A 15,530-nucleotide genomic window follows, 5' to 3' on the forward strand; every position below is an offset into this window, starting at 1 on the left:
CTACCCCTTATCAATACACATCTATATTTATTTTTATTTATTTAGAACATTTATATGCTGTCCTTTATGACAATGCCTCAGGACGGCTTACAATATTGCAAGCCAAGCTTTCCAAGAGCTCCAGTGTTATACTCTGAGCAGACCAGATTAATCTGTAAGAGTGTTAAGAAACTAATACTCAATATATCTTTGCTCTTATTTAAAAAAAAATACCTTTGTACACCAATTCCAAACAAGTGACAAGTAAATCCTATTTGCAAAGTATTCCCTAATCAATTGATACTGTTCTTTCATCACTTAACTGTACATTAATGTTTCCACTTAACAAATCAAGTTTCTATCAAATGCTACTGCATTTTTCAGAAATACCAAAAAATACCAACTGATCCAAAATAAAAGTAAAAGAACAATCCACTGCCTTTGTGCCTAACAAAAAGTACTGCCATAATCCTGCTATACAGATCAATTAAAAAGGTACAACACAAGAAAGCTTCTCAAAGTACCAAGCAATCTGTAAGCCACGCGTGTATGAATGTTAAATATACATGAGTAAATTAATTATAACAAATAATTCAGCCCTTATGTTATTTTCATGACCGTATTTAAAACATTATATATTTACAAAACCACCAATGTCCTGTAGAATCATAGAATAATAGAGCTGGAAGGGGCTAAGAAGGATATTGGGTCCAACCCCTTGCTGTTACAGGTTACAAATTTATACCATCCCACTCAGATGACTGTCCAGTTTCTTTTCTGAATGTCTCTAGAGTGAGAAAGCCCATGAGAAGCAAACTATGTTTTAGTTAAAGTACTAAGGAAGTGTGTCAGAGAAGGATCTCTGTGGATTAGTTCATCTAATGCTACTGCTTACTTTACTATTGAAGCAATAACTGTGTGGCAGTAATTTCTTCTTCCATCTAATCACAATTTAAGAAGAGAGAGACAGTACAAATCAAATGCTCTATCCAAATCAAGGAACAATGTTCCTTGTTGTTTTACAGGAACGAACAAATCATTATGAATCACAGGCCTTATTTTCATTCACTTGTCTCTGCCTGTTACCACTTGCTGGAAAGACTCTAGAACAGAGGTGGGCAGAAGGTTGATCTCCAGATCCTTTGGACTTCAGCTCCAAGGAGCCCCTGCTAGTACTAACAATAGGGATGCTTGGAGCTAGTCCAAAGAACCAACTTTCTACATGCCTTTGCTCTAGAGGCTTGTGAGTTCTACTTTCTTTTACTGGTATGACAAGTTCTACCAATAAAAGCCTGTACAAAAGACACAGGGTTCAGTCTGTCTGAGTCTAGGAATTCTGAATATTAGAATTACACAGAGTTCATGGTCCCTCCACATAAAATTCCATTTCTTTCTTCAGCAGTACCAATAATGGGAGGACAGGGCACATTCTTCTACTCGTATTGATAAACAACTGGGGGTCAGAAACCCTTGCTAAACACTCAAGTCTACATTCTGTTCACCCCTGCTCCAGAGGTCACAGGACAGTGAATTTAATCACATACCTTCCTTTACGGGCTTTTATTAGATCTGTACCACAACTTTCCCTCAAAGAATCCAGGGCAGTGAACAGAATGAGGTGAAACTGAGTGACCCAACTTACAAAGACACTCAGTTCAGTTCAGACAATCAAACAACCCATGGTAAACAAACCATGGATTGTTTGTCAGTGTAAGGGAGCAAATGAGTTCTCAACTGCTTCTGCTTTGCTAAACATTCCAGGGGTGTGTGACAAGATTCTGGATTTGGAACTCTGGGTTGTTTAGTGAGAAACAACTTACAAGTTTTAATCAATGCTTTGTTTGAGATAAAACTGTATTGTTTCTCCCTTAACAATCCAGAATTCCAGGTTCAGACAGCATGGCACACAAACCAGGAATAGAAGCAGGAGCAGCAAGAAACAGCATGCTCCTTCCAACCACTCACAAACAATCCATGATTAACCAACTGTGAGTTATCTGATCATCCAAACTGGATCAGTGAGTTCCATGGCTGAGTGGGAATTTGAACTGTACTCTCTACAGTCACAGGCAAACACTCTAGCTAGCACACCATACCATCTCTACTAGCAACTGCAAATAACTAACTTGTACTTGAAATACGACAGTCCTATAATTTGTCTGGGATCAAGAAAAGCTATGGAAAGGCCACTGCTGGCCCTCTCCACAGGGAAAAGGTGCACAGGGGCTGACTTCCTTCTGCCATTAGTGCCTCCTGGGTGAAAGACATACAGAAACTGGGCAGGAAAGGAGGAGCTGTGGCAGAGAACAACCCTCCTGAAACTTGTATGCTAGTCTATAGGATGTAGTGAGCAGCGGTTTCTGAAAGAGACTTGAAACACAGGCATCTCCAATAAACCGGGACCAGAATAAGGAAGCATAGTTTAAAAGCTAAGGTTGCTATTGTAAAAGAAAAAATAGTTCATATAAACCTGTGCACATGCACAGGCTACATCTTCACCTTCTAACTCTCATATACACACATACTGCCAACTGATTCTTGTAAGGAGAAGACAAAAAAACTAGAGTGATGATAGATTTTATCAGCCCAAATGTACAAATGCCTAGCAATGGCAACTTTAAAGATAACCCTTTAAAGAAGATGAAAGATGCAGAACTACGCACATACTGTTTCCTAAAAACTGATCCAAAGAATGCACAAGTTTCAATTCTGTCAACTTTCCAAAAGGAAGTGTGAAACTGGGACAGCCTTTTTGAACATGGGTGGTATATAATCAAGAGGACAGTCTCATTTGTGATTAGGAAAGAAACACAGGCATGCAAACAGTCTCTTACTTAAGGCCCAAGCAAATTACTGTAAGGCCCCTACAGTATCAAAAGAGAATGGGCATCTTATCAGTCCAAAACAAGTTAGACAGATACGAGCAGAGCTTCCTTCCTTATCCTGTAGCTGTTCTCAGACACAGCAATGAACTGCAATCAGTTTCCCTGGACACAGAGAAAATTCAGGAATTCCTCCTCAGCTCACAAGAAGCTCACAGCCACAAAGAGCTGCCTAATCACAGCATATGTGAACTAAGAGACAAAAGGTAAAGAGCTATTACATGTTTAGCTGATACATCTATGTACTAAGTCTTCATTTCTTCAATTTCTACTTCTTCAGTTAGAGTTTTGGCCATTTAACAGCTACAGGGGTCCAGATTCTACGTCACTGAAAGTGAAGACTATGATGCCTCATAGCAAAGGGTACAATGAGGTTCTCCTCAAACTCTGGATTATATTATTGTATAGTTAACACTAACTATCCTTATTTTCTATACTGGCAGATTGTTTTCCTCTAGCTTTCAGCATTCCCCACCCATCCCCAACATTTCGTGTATTGACACCCATTCACTATAATCACTATAAGCTCTGCTTATAGATCAGCATGTACTCAGTGTAACTGGGAGGACAAAAGATGATTTCCCACAACAAGATTCCAGATCTTTAAAAAGTCTGTTTTTTATAAAAACATTATATCGTAAATAGAAACTGCTTAATAGCTACGCTCTGTAAAAAGTCTGGTTCCAATTCTTCCCCAATATTACCACTGAACTGTAAGTCTATGAAGCCTGCCTGCATAGCTATACATTGAGTTAGCATGTTGACTCGCTCTTGCAAAGTTGGAAAGGCTCAGGCCTGCAGCTGAATGATTGACCACATGTGGAAGTGGAGCAGGTATTGGACTCAATGGACTTACAGGCCCCTTCCAACTCTACTTTTATTCCATTCCATTCCATTCCATTCCATTCCATTCCATTCCATTCCATTCCTACTACAAAGTCTTCAAGATAAGCATGATCAAAACTTTCTGCGTCCAGTGGGTCTCACTCTCATTACACTTCAATTCTTTTGCAGGTGTATAAAACCCTAAAGCTGACCAAAAGAATACCAGAAAAAGCTTTTTATAAGATGCTTGACACTTATTAAGCAGAAGCTTGCATTTTAAGTATTTCATGCTTACCTTCCTCTCACAATATTTTCTTGCAGGAGCTCGTGGATAATATTCTCAATATTTGAAACATTCACCTTATTGATGAGACCATTGATGGATTTCTTCAGGGCTTCCCAACTCATCCTTTGATATGCTAAACTGTTTTTTAAAATATTACAAATGCACTGATCAGTAAAAATTGCATAGAAATGTATTGCTTGGTCAACTTGAGGTCTCAACAGATGTGTTTTTAGACAAAAAAATCCATTAATTGCCAGTATTCCTCAGGTAGCTGGGATTTGTGAGGTTTCTTTTTTCACTAAACATGCATAGGATTGCACTTTTCAGAAACCATATCTACCTGTCTTTCAGAAAGTTGCTTTCAGAATTGTTAGACCTAAACGTTTAACTGACAATATATTGCATCAACAATGAATCTGTCTGTTGAAAATAAAAAAGCATTATCAAGAGAAAGAACTAGGAGGGGCACATATCATATGAGGATGCCATTATACACAACAAATCTAAAGATCCCTGTCTGGTTTATGCAACTGATACTCAAATAAGAATAGCATGAAAACCAAATGGCAACTTAAGCATGGGAATTTGAGGCACATAGATTTGTGTTGGAAAAACTATCCAAACTATAAAACAGGGATAGGCTACTTGTGCCCCCACCCCCGCCCCACGATGTTTTGGTCTACAACTCTAATCAGCCCTCATCATGTTTTGGTCTACAACTCTAATCAGCACACCATCAGCTAGAGCTGTTGGTGGGCTGCAAGCTGCCCAACCCCGCTCTAAAGCAACTTTAGAATAAAGACACATTGCACATATCTTCCCAACATTTCGAATTTCAGAGGCCAAATGGGATGACCCATCACAGGCAGGATTTCCCTGTCACCAGCCCTGCCAACATGCAGCAGAATCCCCACTTCCCACCTCTATCCCCCACCCCCTGGCAACTGCACCCTTCCCTCTAAGATGAGAAGTTTTGGCACATCAAGTATGACTGTTTCTTGGTGCTGGTTAGTTTGAAACGTCCCGTTTTTGAGTACAGTCATTTCAGTTAATGCAAGATATGAAACATGTTTACATTTGGCCCACCTATTTTTATCAGTGATTTGTGCTTGCATCATCCTAAGCTTTGCTGGAGGGATGTATGCACCACCGGTACGGGTGAGAATGGGATCTATATCATCTTTTTTCTTCTTTGGAGGAGGTTCTTCAGGAGGAAGAGAACTCTGCAGTGCCGATCTCTCTGCTGCATTTTTTCTGTCAGGTGAAGGAGATCTCCTGTATCTTTTCCCATCAAATTCCTTTTCTCTTTCCTGTCTTTCTCTTCCCCTAAAAGTAGGAAGACATATTAAAAGATCAAGTCATGAGAAGTTAAGCAACTGCCAAAAATTGTTATTATTTCTTATTTTTAAGCAAAAACAACATGGAACAAAACCCACTAAGAGTTAAACCAGGCATAAGAAACCTCTGCCTCAGTAGCCTAATCAGCTCCATGGACATTCCCATTTGGTCCTCAGGTTCCTCCAGTTTGCAGACAACAGCTGGGATCTGGCTTCTTCTGGCCTAGCTGGGATGATGAGCAGCATATAGAGTAAACAACCACAGGAAGCAATGATTGAGCAATCACACACTGCTAGCCAGCCCATTCTTGATAGCACATAACACAAGAAGAATGAGACTAATTTGGCTAATTCTCCAGACTCCAACCGAGTCTCTTTCTGGGCAGAGAGGAACATAGAACTCTGCACAGAGAAAAGCAAAATGGGCAGGGTAGCTTTTTTTGTCAGCTCATCCACAGACAGCATGCAATAGGTGCCCTACTCCTGAGTTAAATTAAATCAACATTCCCCCCACCCCCCGAATCACTTGACATTTACCTTGTTTCAGTGTGTTTGTCACTGTAGCGTTTCTTTTCTGCATATTCTTGGTCAGATCTGCTGCGATCTGAATAACCTCTGGCTTCTGGTGACCGAGACTTCCGTCGCTCCATGTACCTAGCCCAAGATTAAGAACAAGAAACTGTTAGTAAATGTTCTTAAAGGAAAAGGCTATTTCACAGAACATGGCATTCATGTGTTACAGAATTGCAGAAGCTTTGGTATTAAATTTCTAATAGACAGTTTCCATCAAATGTGCACATACACAGCGAAGTGGGTTTTCCAGACATTTTTGAAAAGGAACACTTTCTAAAAATGTCCTGTTAGTTGCGCAGTGTCATCAGGAATTTCTGATGCCATAAAATGAGCTAATTTAGCATGCTTACTTTATATGCTTTTAGTAAATAACAAAGCTATTTTTGTGTGTACCAATATAGAAATATTTGACTTGAAATATTTGAGGACAAAAATGAAAGCACTTGAGTATTATACTATGCAGATTTTACTGAAATACTTGAAAAAAATTAAGGACAGTAACATTATTCAAATGTATGGAAAAGTGGTACTGAGAAGTTTGACACATGAATCCAGCTTTTCCAGACCTGGTGCTGGTGCATGATGCTGGGAAATGTGGTCCAACACATCTTGAGGGCATGAGGCTGTGGAAGGCGGCACTAATTAATTTTAGCAACCCCCAGAGTGGTGCATGATACGCTGATGACCATTTATCTGTTTCATCTGACTTCAACAGCCTGCCATCAAGGATGCTGGGGCACTTTCTGTTTCAGTGCCACTACTTTTGGTTTTATATTACACAAAAACATTTCTGTATTCTAATTTGCTAGGCAAACATCACCTGAAAAATTGGAATTACACTTTTTGAACTGCCAAGCTGGTATAATGTTCCCAGTCAGGATCCATTTGCTCAAAATGGATTTGTAAAATAGAAAATGTTACTAGAAGAACAGAGCATTCTGGAAAATTTTCTTCTCCACCTCACAAAATTTATGATCTTTCATCGTATAGAACAAATTGGAACTGCTTATGCAAGCACAATAGAAAGAAAAGATAATTATAAAAGGGATTGCAACATGTAAGCTTTGGCAATTATGCATCCTTTCTATTTCTTTAAACAATTCCACAACTTGGTCACAATCCAGCCCTTCCCACTTTCCCTTCTGCTAATCAAGTCTTATAAGAATGAATCCCTCCACACCCTGCATGAAACAAATGTACATTCTGCAAGTTTAGCAAATTCCTTAATAAGAACTTTGAGGTGGAAATGAAAAATTCAATGACGACCAGAAATGGATATTTGTGTTTTCCACAGCAATATTATGGCCTACCTGGTTTCAACTGACCCTTGTTTAGAAATGTTTCTGACTGGGATCATAACCCTATCCAGGGGTTGCGTCTTCCAGTGTTCAGTGAATGTGAAGAACAGGAGTAAGAATACATGTGACAGACCTAGCCCAACATCTCCATTGGTTTCTGACTAACATGTGGGAAGGCAGACTTTAGCTGAAGAGGTTCAGAATTTGTTCTTCCATCAGGAACCCTTACAGTAGCAACCTGCTCAATCCAGGTCACCTGTGGGGATGGTATATGTGAGGACCAATGCGGCACTGCATTACACTCCCATGCCCTCCAATGGTTGTAATTTTTAACCCCCGAATACAGTTCCATATTGAATTTCAATTGTGTACTTCTTTCCTGAAGCATACAGTACTACCTTTCTTCTGGAGAGGAACTTCTCCGCCGAAGACTATGAGAATCCTTCTTTTCGTTAGTAGAACCAGACTTAAAATGAAAAGAATATATATTTTAGGTAATTAATGTAAAATTAGGTATCTCAAGCACAAGGAAATTATACACAATGCAAAAAAGTTCCTTAAAATTCTGCACACTTAACACTTCTTCCTCTAGTCACTCCTCACAACTCCCACAGCAGCCAGTTGCAGTTTAACAAAACTTCTCCTGACCATTAGGGGATGTTCTGGAGGCCATTTATTACTAGAAAAATGTTTGCGGTTAAAATAAATAAGTGTTAGACACTTCTAGCAATTTGGGGGTGGTGACAGAGTAGGCAAGAAACAACCTGAGACCCGCATTTCTTCACTTTGATGAAAACACATGAATTTTAAAAAGCACAGTAGAAGGATCACAGTGACATTCAAATATTAAGGTTGGGTTAGGATTAAGAAAATGGAACTCTCTTTGCAGTCTGCATGGCCTAGAAATGAACAAGACTGGGCAGAATTGAGCACTCATGAGTCCGACGACTGGGCAGCCAATCTGAACGCATAAAGACTTTAATATGGCTGCTTGGGTTTGAGTGAAATTTCAGGGTAGTATTAGAGTTAGGGTAAACTGGAATCCTGTGCATGTGAAGTGGCCTGGAAATTTGTAAGATAAGGCAGAGAACTGAGCACCCACAAAGCACACCCTGAGAAGGACATTTCTGTACTTGTTAGAGAGACTATCTTGTGCTAAAGTTAAGAAAACCAGGCTGCCTGTACAGCTCCTACGGCCATGACATTAAAGTAACTGGTCGACCAATCGAAGCAGTGACAAAGAGAATGCTCCATCTGGGGAGAGTATACAAATGGGTAGAAAGTCTGTCTGTCTGCTCAGCTGAAGGAGAAACTTCACATTATGCCTATGGACAGGGTTAGCAAATCATGGGTCCCTCTACATGGAAATTGCAGACATAGAGAAGGCAAGTGGACGCTCCTCCTGCATTTTTGCACTTGTGTGATTCAACATGCATTAAAATTTGGACTCTATTGAATTTATATGCCACTCTCTTTTTGACTAATTGGCAGCATATATAGTAAAAAAGCAAATAAAAATGGGGTGTAACTGCTGCAGTGAAACTCTTAGGTTAGGGTTTGGATTCAGTTAGGAAAATCAGGCTCCTTCTACAACCAGTGGGCCCTGGACTCAGCAGTCACGAAGAAGACTGTGAATGCTACATTTAGGCAGCCAATGCTTAAGCACAGGAATACTTTATAGCAGCTATCAGTGGCATGAAACTTCCAGTTAAGGTTAGGGTTTGGGAATCTCCTCTGCAACTCCAGAGGTTTGGAAATTACGGAAATGGGACAACTGAAGCACTCAAAAAGAACAACTTGCCACCTGCATATCTGCACATGCATGCATACATGCATGCATGAAAATAGGGTAGAAATGATTCAGGGAAAATCTCGGACTAGGATTCAGGTTAGGAAAAACAGATTCCCTCTGCAGCTCCTGAAGCCTAGAAATCAATGGGATGGGGAGCCAAACTGAGCAATCACATATAAGACTGTGAATACTGCATTTTGGGAGCCTAACTGAATCCACAGGTATTCTACATACCTGCTACAGTGAGGTGAGAATTCAGGTTACAGTAAGAGACAGGGGTAGGAAATCTTGAATCCCTCAGCATCTCTAGAGTCTTGGGAATTACTGAGATGAAGGAGGGAAGTGGCGTACACAAAAACAAACAAACAGCCCGATAGCTGCATTTTTGCACTTGTGTGAAACTATATGCTTTAAAAAGGAGGAGAAATACTGTAGTGAAAATCTCATGTGAGGGTGTCAGTTAGGAATATCAGGCTAGCTCTGCTGCTCCTGAAGCCTGGAAATCAGTGGGATGGAGAAAAGAAACTGCGCAGCCAGGAATGAGAGTGTAAATATTGCATCTGAGGAGATTAGATGAAAGCACAGGAATTTTGTCTGGTTGCTAAATTGCAGTGCTATTTCAGTTTAGCATTCCACTTAGGAAATCTTGGATCCCTCTGCATCTCCAGAGGCTGGGAACAAGATGGGGTAGTCAAGCAGAGTACACAAAATGTCCAGCCTGACAGATGCACCTGCACACTTGTGTGAAGCCACATGCGTCCCAATGGGGGAAGAATTATTGCAATGAATATCTCAGGATAGGATTCAGATCTAGAGGAAAAGTTGCTAAGACCAAGAAATCAATAGGATGGGTCAAACAAACTAAACAGTGATGAATATGAGAGCAAGTGGTGCATTGCTGGGGGAGGGGGACAACTGAATGCATAAGAATTCTATACGGTTGCTATGGGGGTGTGATATTTCAGTTTAGGCTTAGGGTAGATTTAGAACATCTTGGATTCCTGTGCATTTTCAGAGGCTTGGGAATGACTGAGATGGGGGAGAGAATTTCAGCACACAAAAATAACAGCCTGGCAGCTGCATTTCTACACTTGTGTGAAAATACATGCATTAAAACGGGGGAGAAATATTGCAGTAAAATCTTTGTTTAGGATTGGGTTAGGAAAGCTGGGCTCCCTCTACATCTCCCAAGCCCTGGAAATCAATGGGATGGGGTAAACAAACTGTGCCATCATGAAAAAGCATGTGAATCCTGCATTTGGAAAGACCAGCTGAATGTACAGAAATTGTATAAGACTGCTAATGTGGGGTTATAAGTTAAAGTTGGGTTTAGTATTAGAAATCTCATTCTGTCCACATGTCCCAAAGATTTGAAATTACTGAGATGGAAGAGGCAAACAGAGTTCTCAAAAAGAATGAACTGCCTCATGCATTCCTGCACTTGTGTGAATTTCCTTGCATTAGAATGGGGTTGAAGTATTCCAGTTAAGCTCTTTGGTTAAGATTAGGAAAACTGTGCTCCCTTTGAAGCTATTGAAGGCTGGAAATGAAGAGGACTGTGAAACCATACTGAGCATGCATGAAGAAGACCAGGAGTCCTGCATATGGGCAAACTGCCGGCAGGGATAGGAACTGTATATAGTTCCTTGGGTTGGGACGAAACCTCAGGTTATGGCTAGAAAATCTTGAATCCCTGTCCATGTCCAGAGGCCTGGAAATTTGCAAGGAAGGGGAGGCAAGTTGACCACACAAAAGATACAACCCATGATCTACATTTGTCCACTTCTGGGAATGTACATGCTTTAAAATAGGGTGGAAGTATCGGAGTAAAAAGCTCAGATTAGGCTTAGGAAAATAAGGCTCATCATGCAGCTCCTGGGGCCTGGAAATTAAGAGGACTGTGCAATCAAACTGTGCTGTCACAAGGAAGTGCATGAGTATTGCTCTTCAGTAGATTATCTGGATACATATAAATATCATACAGCTGTTATGGCTGGGGTGAAATTCAACTTAGAGTTAGGAAACCTTACATCCCTGAGTATTTCTAAAGTTGAGAAATGTGGCAAGCAAGGTGAGAATACAAAACATACAACATTGATATGCAGCTTAACACTTATTAGATTAGCATGCATGAAAATGGGTTGCAGTGAAAATTTCAGCTTCTGGTTTGGGTTACGAAAAAGGGGTTCCTTTTGAAACTCCTGGTTCTGTAAATCAATGGGATTTAGCAACAGAACTTAGCAGTAATGAAGAAGACCATGCGTGCTGCATTTGGCAGCTTATCTGAAGGCATAGCAGTGTTATATGGCTGTTAGGGATCAGGTGAAATCATGGATCCTTTTGTATGTGAGGATGTTTGAATATCTGCAATACAGGGCAGGAACACTGAGCACTGATGAAGTACAACCTGAGACCTGCATTTCTGTACTTACATGCGAGATCCCTGTGCAGCTTCTAAGGCCTTAAAATCTAGGAGAGCAGACAACCAAACTGAGTGGTCATGAAGAAGTCCATGAGTGCTGCAGTTTGGCAGCACTTAGGTGAATGCACAGGAAGTCTATATGGCTGTAACGGTTGGGGTGAAAGTTCAGGTTAGGGAACCTTGGGTCTCTGTGAATGTCCAGAGACCTGGATACTCACAAGATGGGGCAGGCAAGTTGAGTGGTCAAAACTAGCTGTAGTCCCAGGTCACATGAATCTTTCTGCAAAGAGAAGAACCTACAGGGGAGGCTTTTTGCATCTACTCTCCACCACTTTAAAGCTGTAGGAGACACATCCACATCTGGACTAAAGGATGAAGGCTTCCTAAGTATATTATTGTCTGTAACCTGTCCAGGAAGCCAAGTGGCTAATTGGGGCGGACTAAAAATCAAATAATAAAGAAAATATTGGCTTAGAACCATCAAAAGCCAACACTGAAAGCATTTTCTAAATTAAAATCAGAAAATACTTACATTCATCTGTGCTACACCACTCTTCATTTTTTTTCTTAAATGCACTTCAAACTCTTGATTAATATTACCAGTTTCCCAAAGTCTCTCTGTGGAATTGTTCTATTTTTCTATGAAACAATGCTCATCTGTAAAGGAAAACAAGTAATACTTTCTGAAATTGCACAAACATGTTATTAAAATAGATCAGGTACAAGCTATTATCTATATTAACAGAAGTTATATCACTAATTGTCTATTTTTTTTTACTCAAGCATTAATGTTCATGACTGTTTTCAGTAAGAATCTAAACAACTATAGATATTGTGAGCTGTCCAGAGAACTCAGATATGGGCTTTTGCAGTGGCATATAAATCTATTAAACAAACAAACAAACAAACAAAGCTTGGTGATGTTATCTCTTAAAAGAGAATTGTGTCAATGCACCTCCCTCCACATACTATCCAAGCGGAGGAAGGTTTAGGTGTGGCTGGAATGGGACTGCATTGGCCACATGTAGAATAAGTGAAGCACACTGTTACATGAAATCTCAGATCACTGTTATTAATCAATTTGTATCCCAGAACTAAACATATTTTAAGCACTTTACAGAATCAATATTCAAATACAGTATAAAAATGTATTAGATGTCTCCAGAATTCACTAGAATAAAACCAATAAAGGTGGTTCATATTTCACCATCAGTCTTGTCCCCTGACTTCACTTAGCAACAGTATAGCAAGCAAATCCTTATAGTTTTAATAAAATATTCCTTATTGTTACTGGAAATTAGCCTGATGCCCAAAGCAAGGGCAGGCAACTTGTGAGAATTGGCTCACCATTGGCTATGCTGGCTATGACTGAGGAGAGTCACAGCCAAAGCATCTGGAAAGCCAGACCTTGCTCATCCCTACCCTAAAAATTCATGCTTACATTTTAATAAACAAAACTTAAAATTATGTGTTTTCTTATGTTGTTTAAATTTTAAGAAAAAACATACTAAAGCTAACACAATAATTAATTGTAATAATCCAAAGTACTGTGTATTATATACTGACAACATCTAATGTATTTCAAGAGAATGCAGCTCCCTTCCCCTGAGGATCACTTCAGATTTGCTATCACTACTTACTGGTTCTGAAGAATACTTCAGATAGCTTTTTGGAAACTACAGTAATCAGGGGCAGGTACTTGGTGGAGTACAATGTGCACGACCCACAAAGATGAGTTCAACAGCTAGATCACCTCCATACCTTGCTCTTATCTTTGGATTTGCAAATGACAGTCTGGGAGAAGGAGAAGTTGGCTTTGGGTCTTCTATCTGACAGTGTGTTGCATACATGTCACACACAGAGACATGCTTTGTAAAAATGACATCAAATTGTTTCCTACAGCAGCCATTTGCCAAAAGAAAGATGAGCTTTACAAGTGTCCTTTTTTACAAAGAACCGTTGTAACTAGAGTTATCTTTGGCATACAGTTTAAGACAACAATTGCAACAAATCACAAAATGCAACAATTGGAAGCCTGAAGCAGCAGCCATAAAATCACTAAAATTCCACAAAGCCATCAAAATAACACCAGCAAGCATGTTTCTACCCTCATTCTAGGCATGGCTTTCGGTTCAGTAAAGCACTTGATGCACACTTTGTGGAAGACCCCCCCCACCCCACACACACACACAAGGAAGGCCACATATACTTTATTCTGGAGCAACATATGCAGAGCTTAGCACGTCCCCAGAGAACAGCTTCACAACAAAGCTTCTTCTGAGAAAGAGATAGAGAGCGGTGAAGAGAAAGGCGATGGTGGAGGGGCAGGGAACCCAACAGGAGATGCTAAGTAAAGTTTTACTGTGGCAGCGTTGACCAGGGTGAGCAGCTTAATTGTGCGACTTCCGTGGCCTGTTTACGTGCGTCCTTTTACTTGTGGGGCCGCACACACGTGTCACAAGGAAGCAGCAAACCCGCGCGTCCCAATAAGTCGCCCCCCTAGGAAGAGAAGAAGCAACTGCCTCGTGTGGAAGGCGGCCCAGCTGGGAGGTCCGCACCGAGCCACAGGGCGCCAACCGGCGGCTGCTTCCGCCCACTCCCTTCCAGGGGCATTGAAGGGGCCCGAGAAGAGTCGAAGGGCCCCGCTGGGGAGGGGGAGACCGAGACGAAAAGCCAGTGTCCCCTCCCTCCTTCCTCTTCCTCCCAGCTTACCTGCGCCTCCCGGGCTCCGCCATACCGTGTGTCCCAATACGGCAATGACGCCAATTCCGCTGGCTCGTCCTCCAATCAACGACCGGGCAGAGGCGGGGCTTCCGTGAGAAAGGTGCGGGACCGTGGCCATCCCGGCTCTCTGGGCGCGAACGTGAGGCCGCGGCGACACGTCCCCCGGGACCGGCGCCGCCTTCGCGCGGGCTCGGTGAGGAACTCCGTCTTCATCAAACGGCGGGGAAAGGCTCGAACTACAGTTCCCAGCGTTCTCTGCCGCCAGCACCGCGTTGACTACGTTTCCCAGCATTCCTTCTGGTCGTTGGCTGTAGAGGGCGAATTTGCTGGCCCTTTCGGATTTAGCTGGAGTGCAACTCCCATCAGCCCCAGGCAAAGGTGAGAAAAGAAGGGGAGTCGTAGTACCACGATAACAGACGGACTTCTGCTGAAAGCCTTTCTGAGCAGGTGCATGAAGTAAAGCCCGACTTCTAAAGCGAAAGTGCACCACAGCGTGTTAGAAGCCTAGGACGAAGTTGCCACTTCTTGCAAGGCCCAGGAGACTCTTAAAATGTCTGTGACCACATAGAAATCGAATAGATGCGTGCTTGTGCAGCCTAAGACAACCCATTCTGATTTTCAATAGGTTTTACGCCCAATGTATATATGACAGCAGTCTCATGATTCTGCTTTCCCTTCTTGAAATAAAAATAGAATAGAATGCTTCACAGAAATGTTGTGAGCTTGGTAAACATTACAAAGCATTGGGGTGTAGAAATGCTTGAAAGTAACTAGTCAGTTTTCAGATGTATTTTCCTTTTTTGCCCCATTTATATATTTCATTTCAGAGGCAATAACTAAGCACTTATCTTAAGTCTTTTGCAACCAAATGGGTGGGTATAGCCTGAACCCATACCCAAAATAGATGGTAAAGTAATGTGATAGCTCTATGCCTTTTAAGGAACTGTTCAGGCAGTTTTTGTCTATGGCAAATATGCTGCGTTGCTAATTACATTTGCATTTGAACCCAGTGAGATGTTGATGAAACAGCCACAATTCGGTTCTCTTGCAGAAACTCTAACTGTTTGAACACCTATCTCATAGGAGGAAGCATAACACTTATCTTCCTGGATGCTATAGCTATAAACCATTCTGCTGATGAAGCAGCAGGCGCTTTCGCCACAAGAATGCTACCGCTTGCATTTTTTTCCCCTGGAAAGGAGAGACCAAAGATGCTATGGCATACAGAAACCATCTATGGAAATCTGGGTTAGAAAGAGAAAAGAAAGATTTGTCTGCAAAATTCTCTTGCTGCAGCAGATGGCATAAAATGTGCCTTTCCTTTTGGTGTACTGTGTTTTCAAAGTATTTTATCTCTAGAAGCATCATTCACTTTACTGAAGTCAGCACCAGCAAAACATCTCCTAGTCCCT

General features: G+C 41.2%; 1 protein-coding gene across 2 annotated transcripts in view; it reads right to left on the reverse strand.

Annotated features, from left to right (window-relative positions):
* CWC22 (CWC22 spliceosome associated protein homolog) overlaps positions 1-14,195 on the reverse strand; it is a 48,059-nt gene extending 33,864 nt beyond the window's left edge. The window contains exons 1-6 of one of the 2 annotated variants that reach the window (XM_044426992.1): positions 14,107-14,195; positions 11,927-12,051; positions 7,579-7,646; positions 5,847-5,963; positions 5,059-5,298; positions 3,982-4,110 (exon numbers count right to left, since the gene is read on the reverse strand). In XM_044426992.1, the coding sequence (XP_044282927.1) occupies positions 3,982-4,110; positions 5,059-5,298; positions 5,847-5,963; positions 7,579-7,646; positions 11,927-11,953 (581 nt within the window). In that variant the 5' untranslated portion in view covers positions 11,954-12,051; positions 14,107-14,195. Of the gene's footprint in view, positions 1-3,981; positions 4,111-5,058; positions 5,299-5,846; positions 5,964-7,578; positions 7,647-11,926; positions 12,052-13,155; positions 13,371-14,106 lie in introns of those variants that run through there. The other variant, XM_044426993.1, reaches the window with a different exon arrangement.
* Positions 14,196-15,530: the final 1,335 nt, after the last annotated feature.

The sequence above is a fragment of the Varanus komodoensis genome, unplaced genomic scaffold (genome assembly GCF_004798865.1).
Source record: "Varanus komodoensis strain SLA01 unplaced genomic scaffold, ASM479886v1 scaffold18_1, whole genome shotgun sequence".
In the NCBI taxonomy this organism is placed as follows: domain Eukaryota; kingdom Metazoa; phylum Chordata; class Lepidosauria; order Squamata; family Varanidae; genus Varanus; species Varanus komodoensis.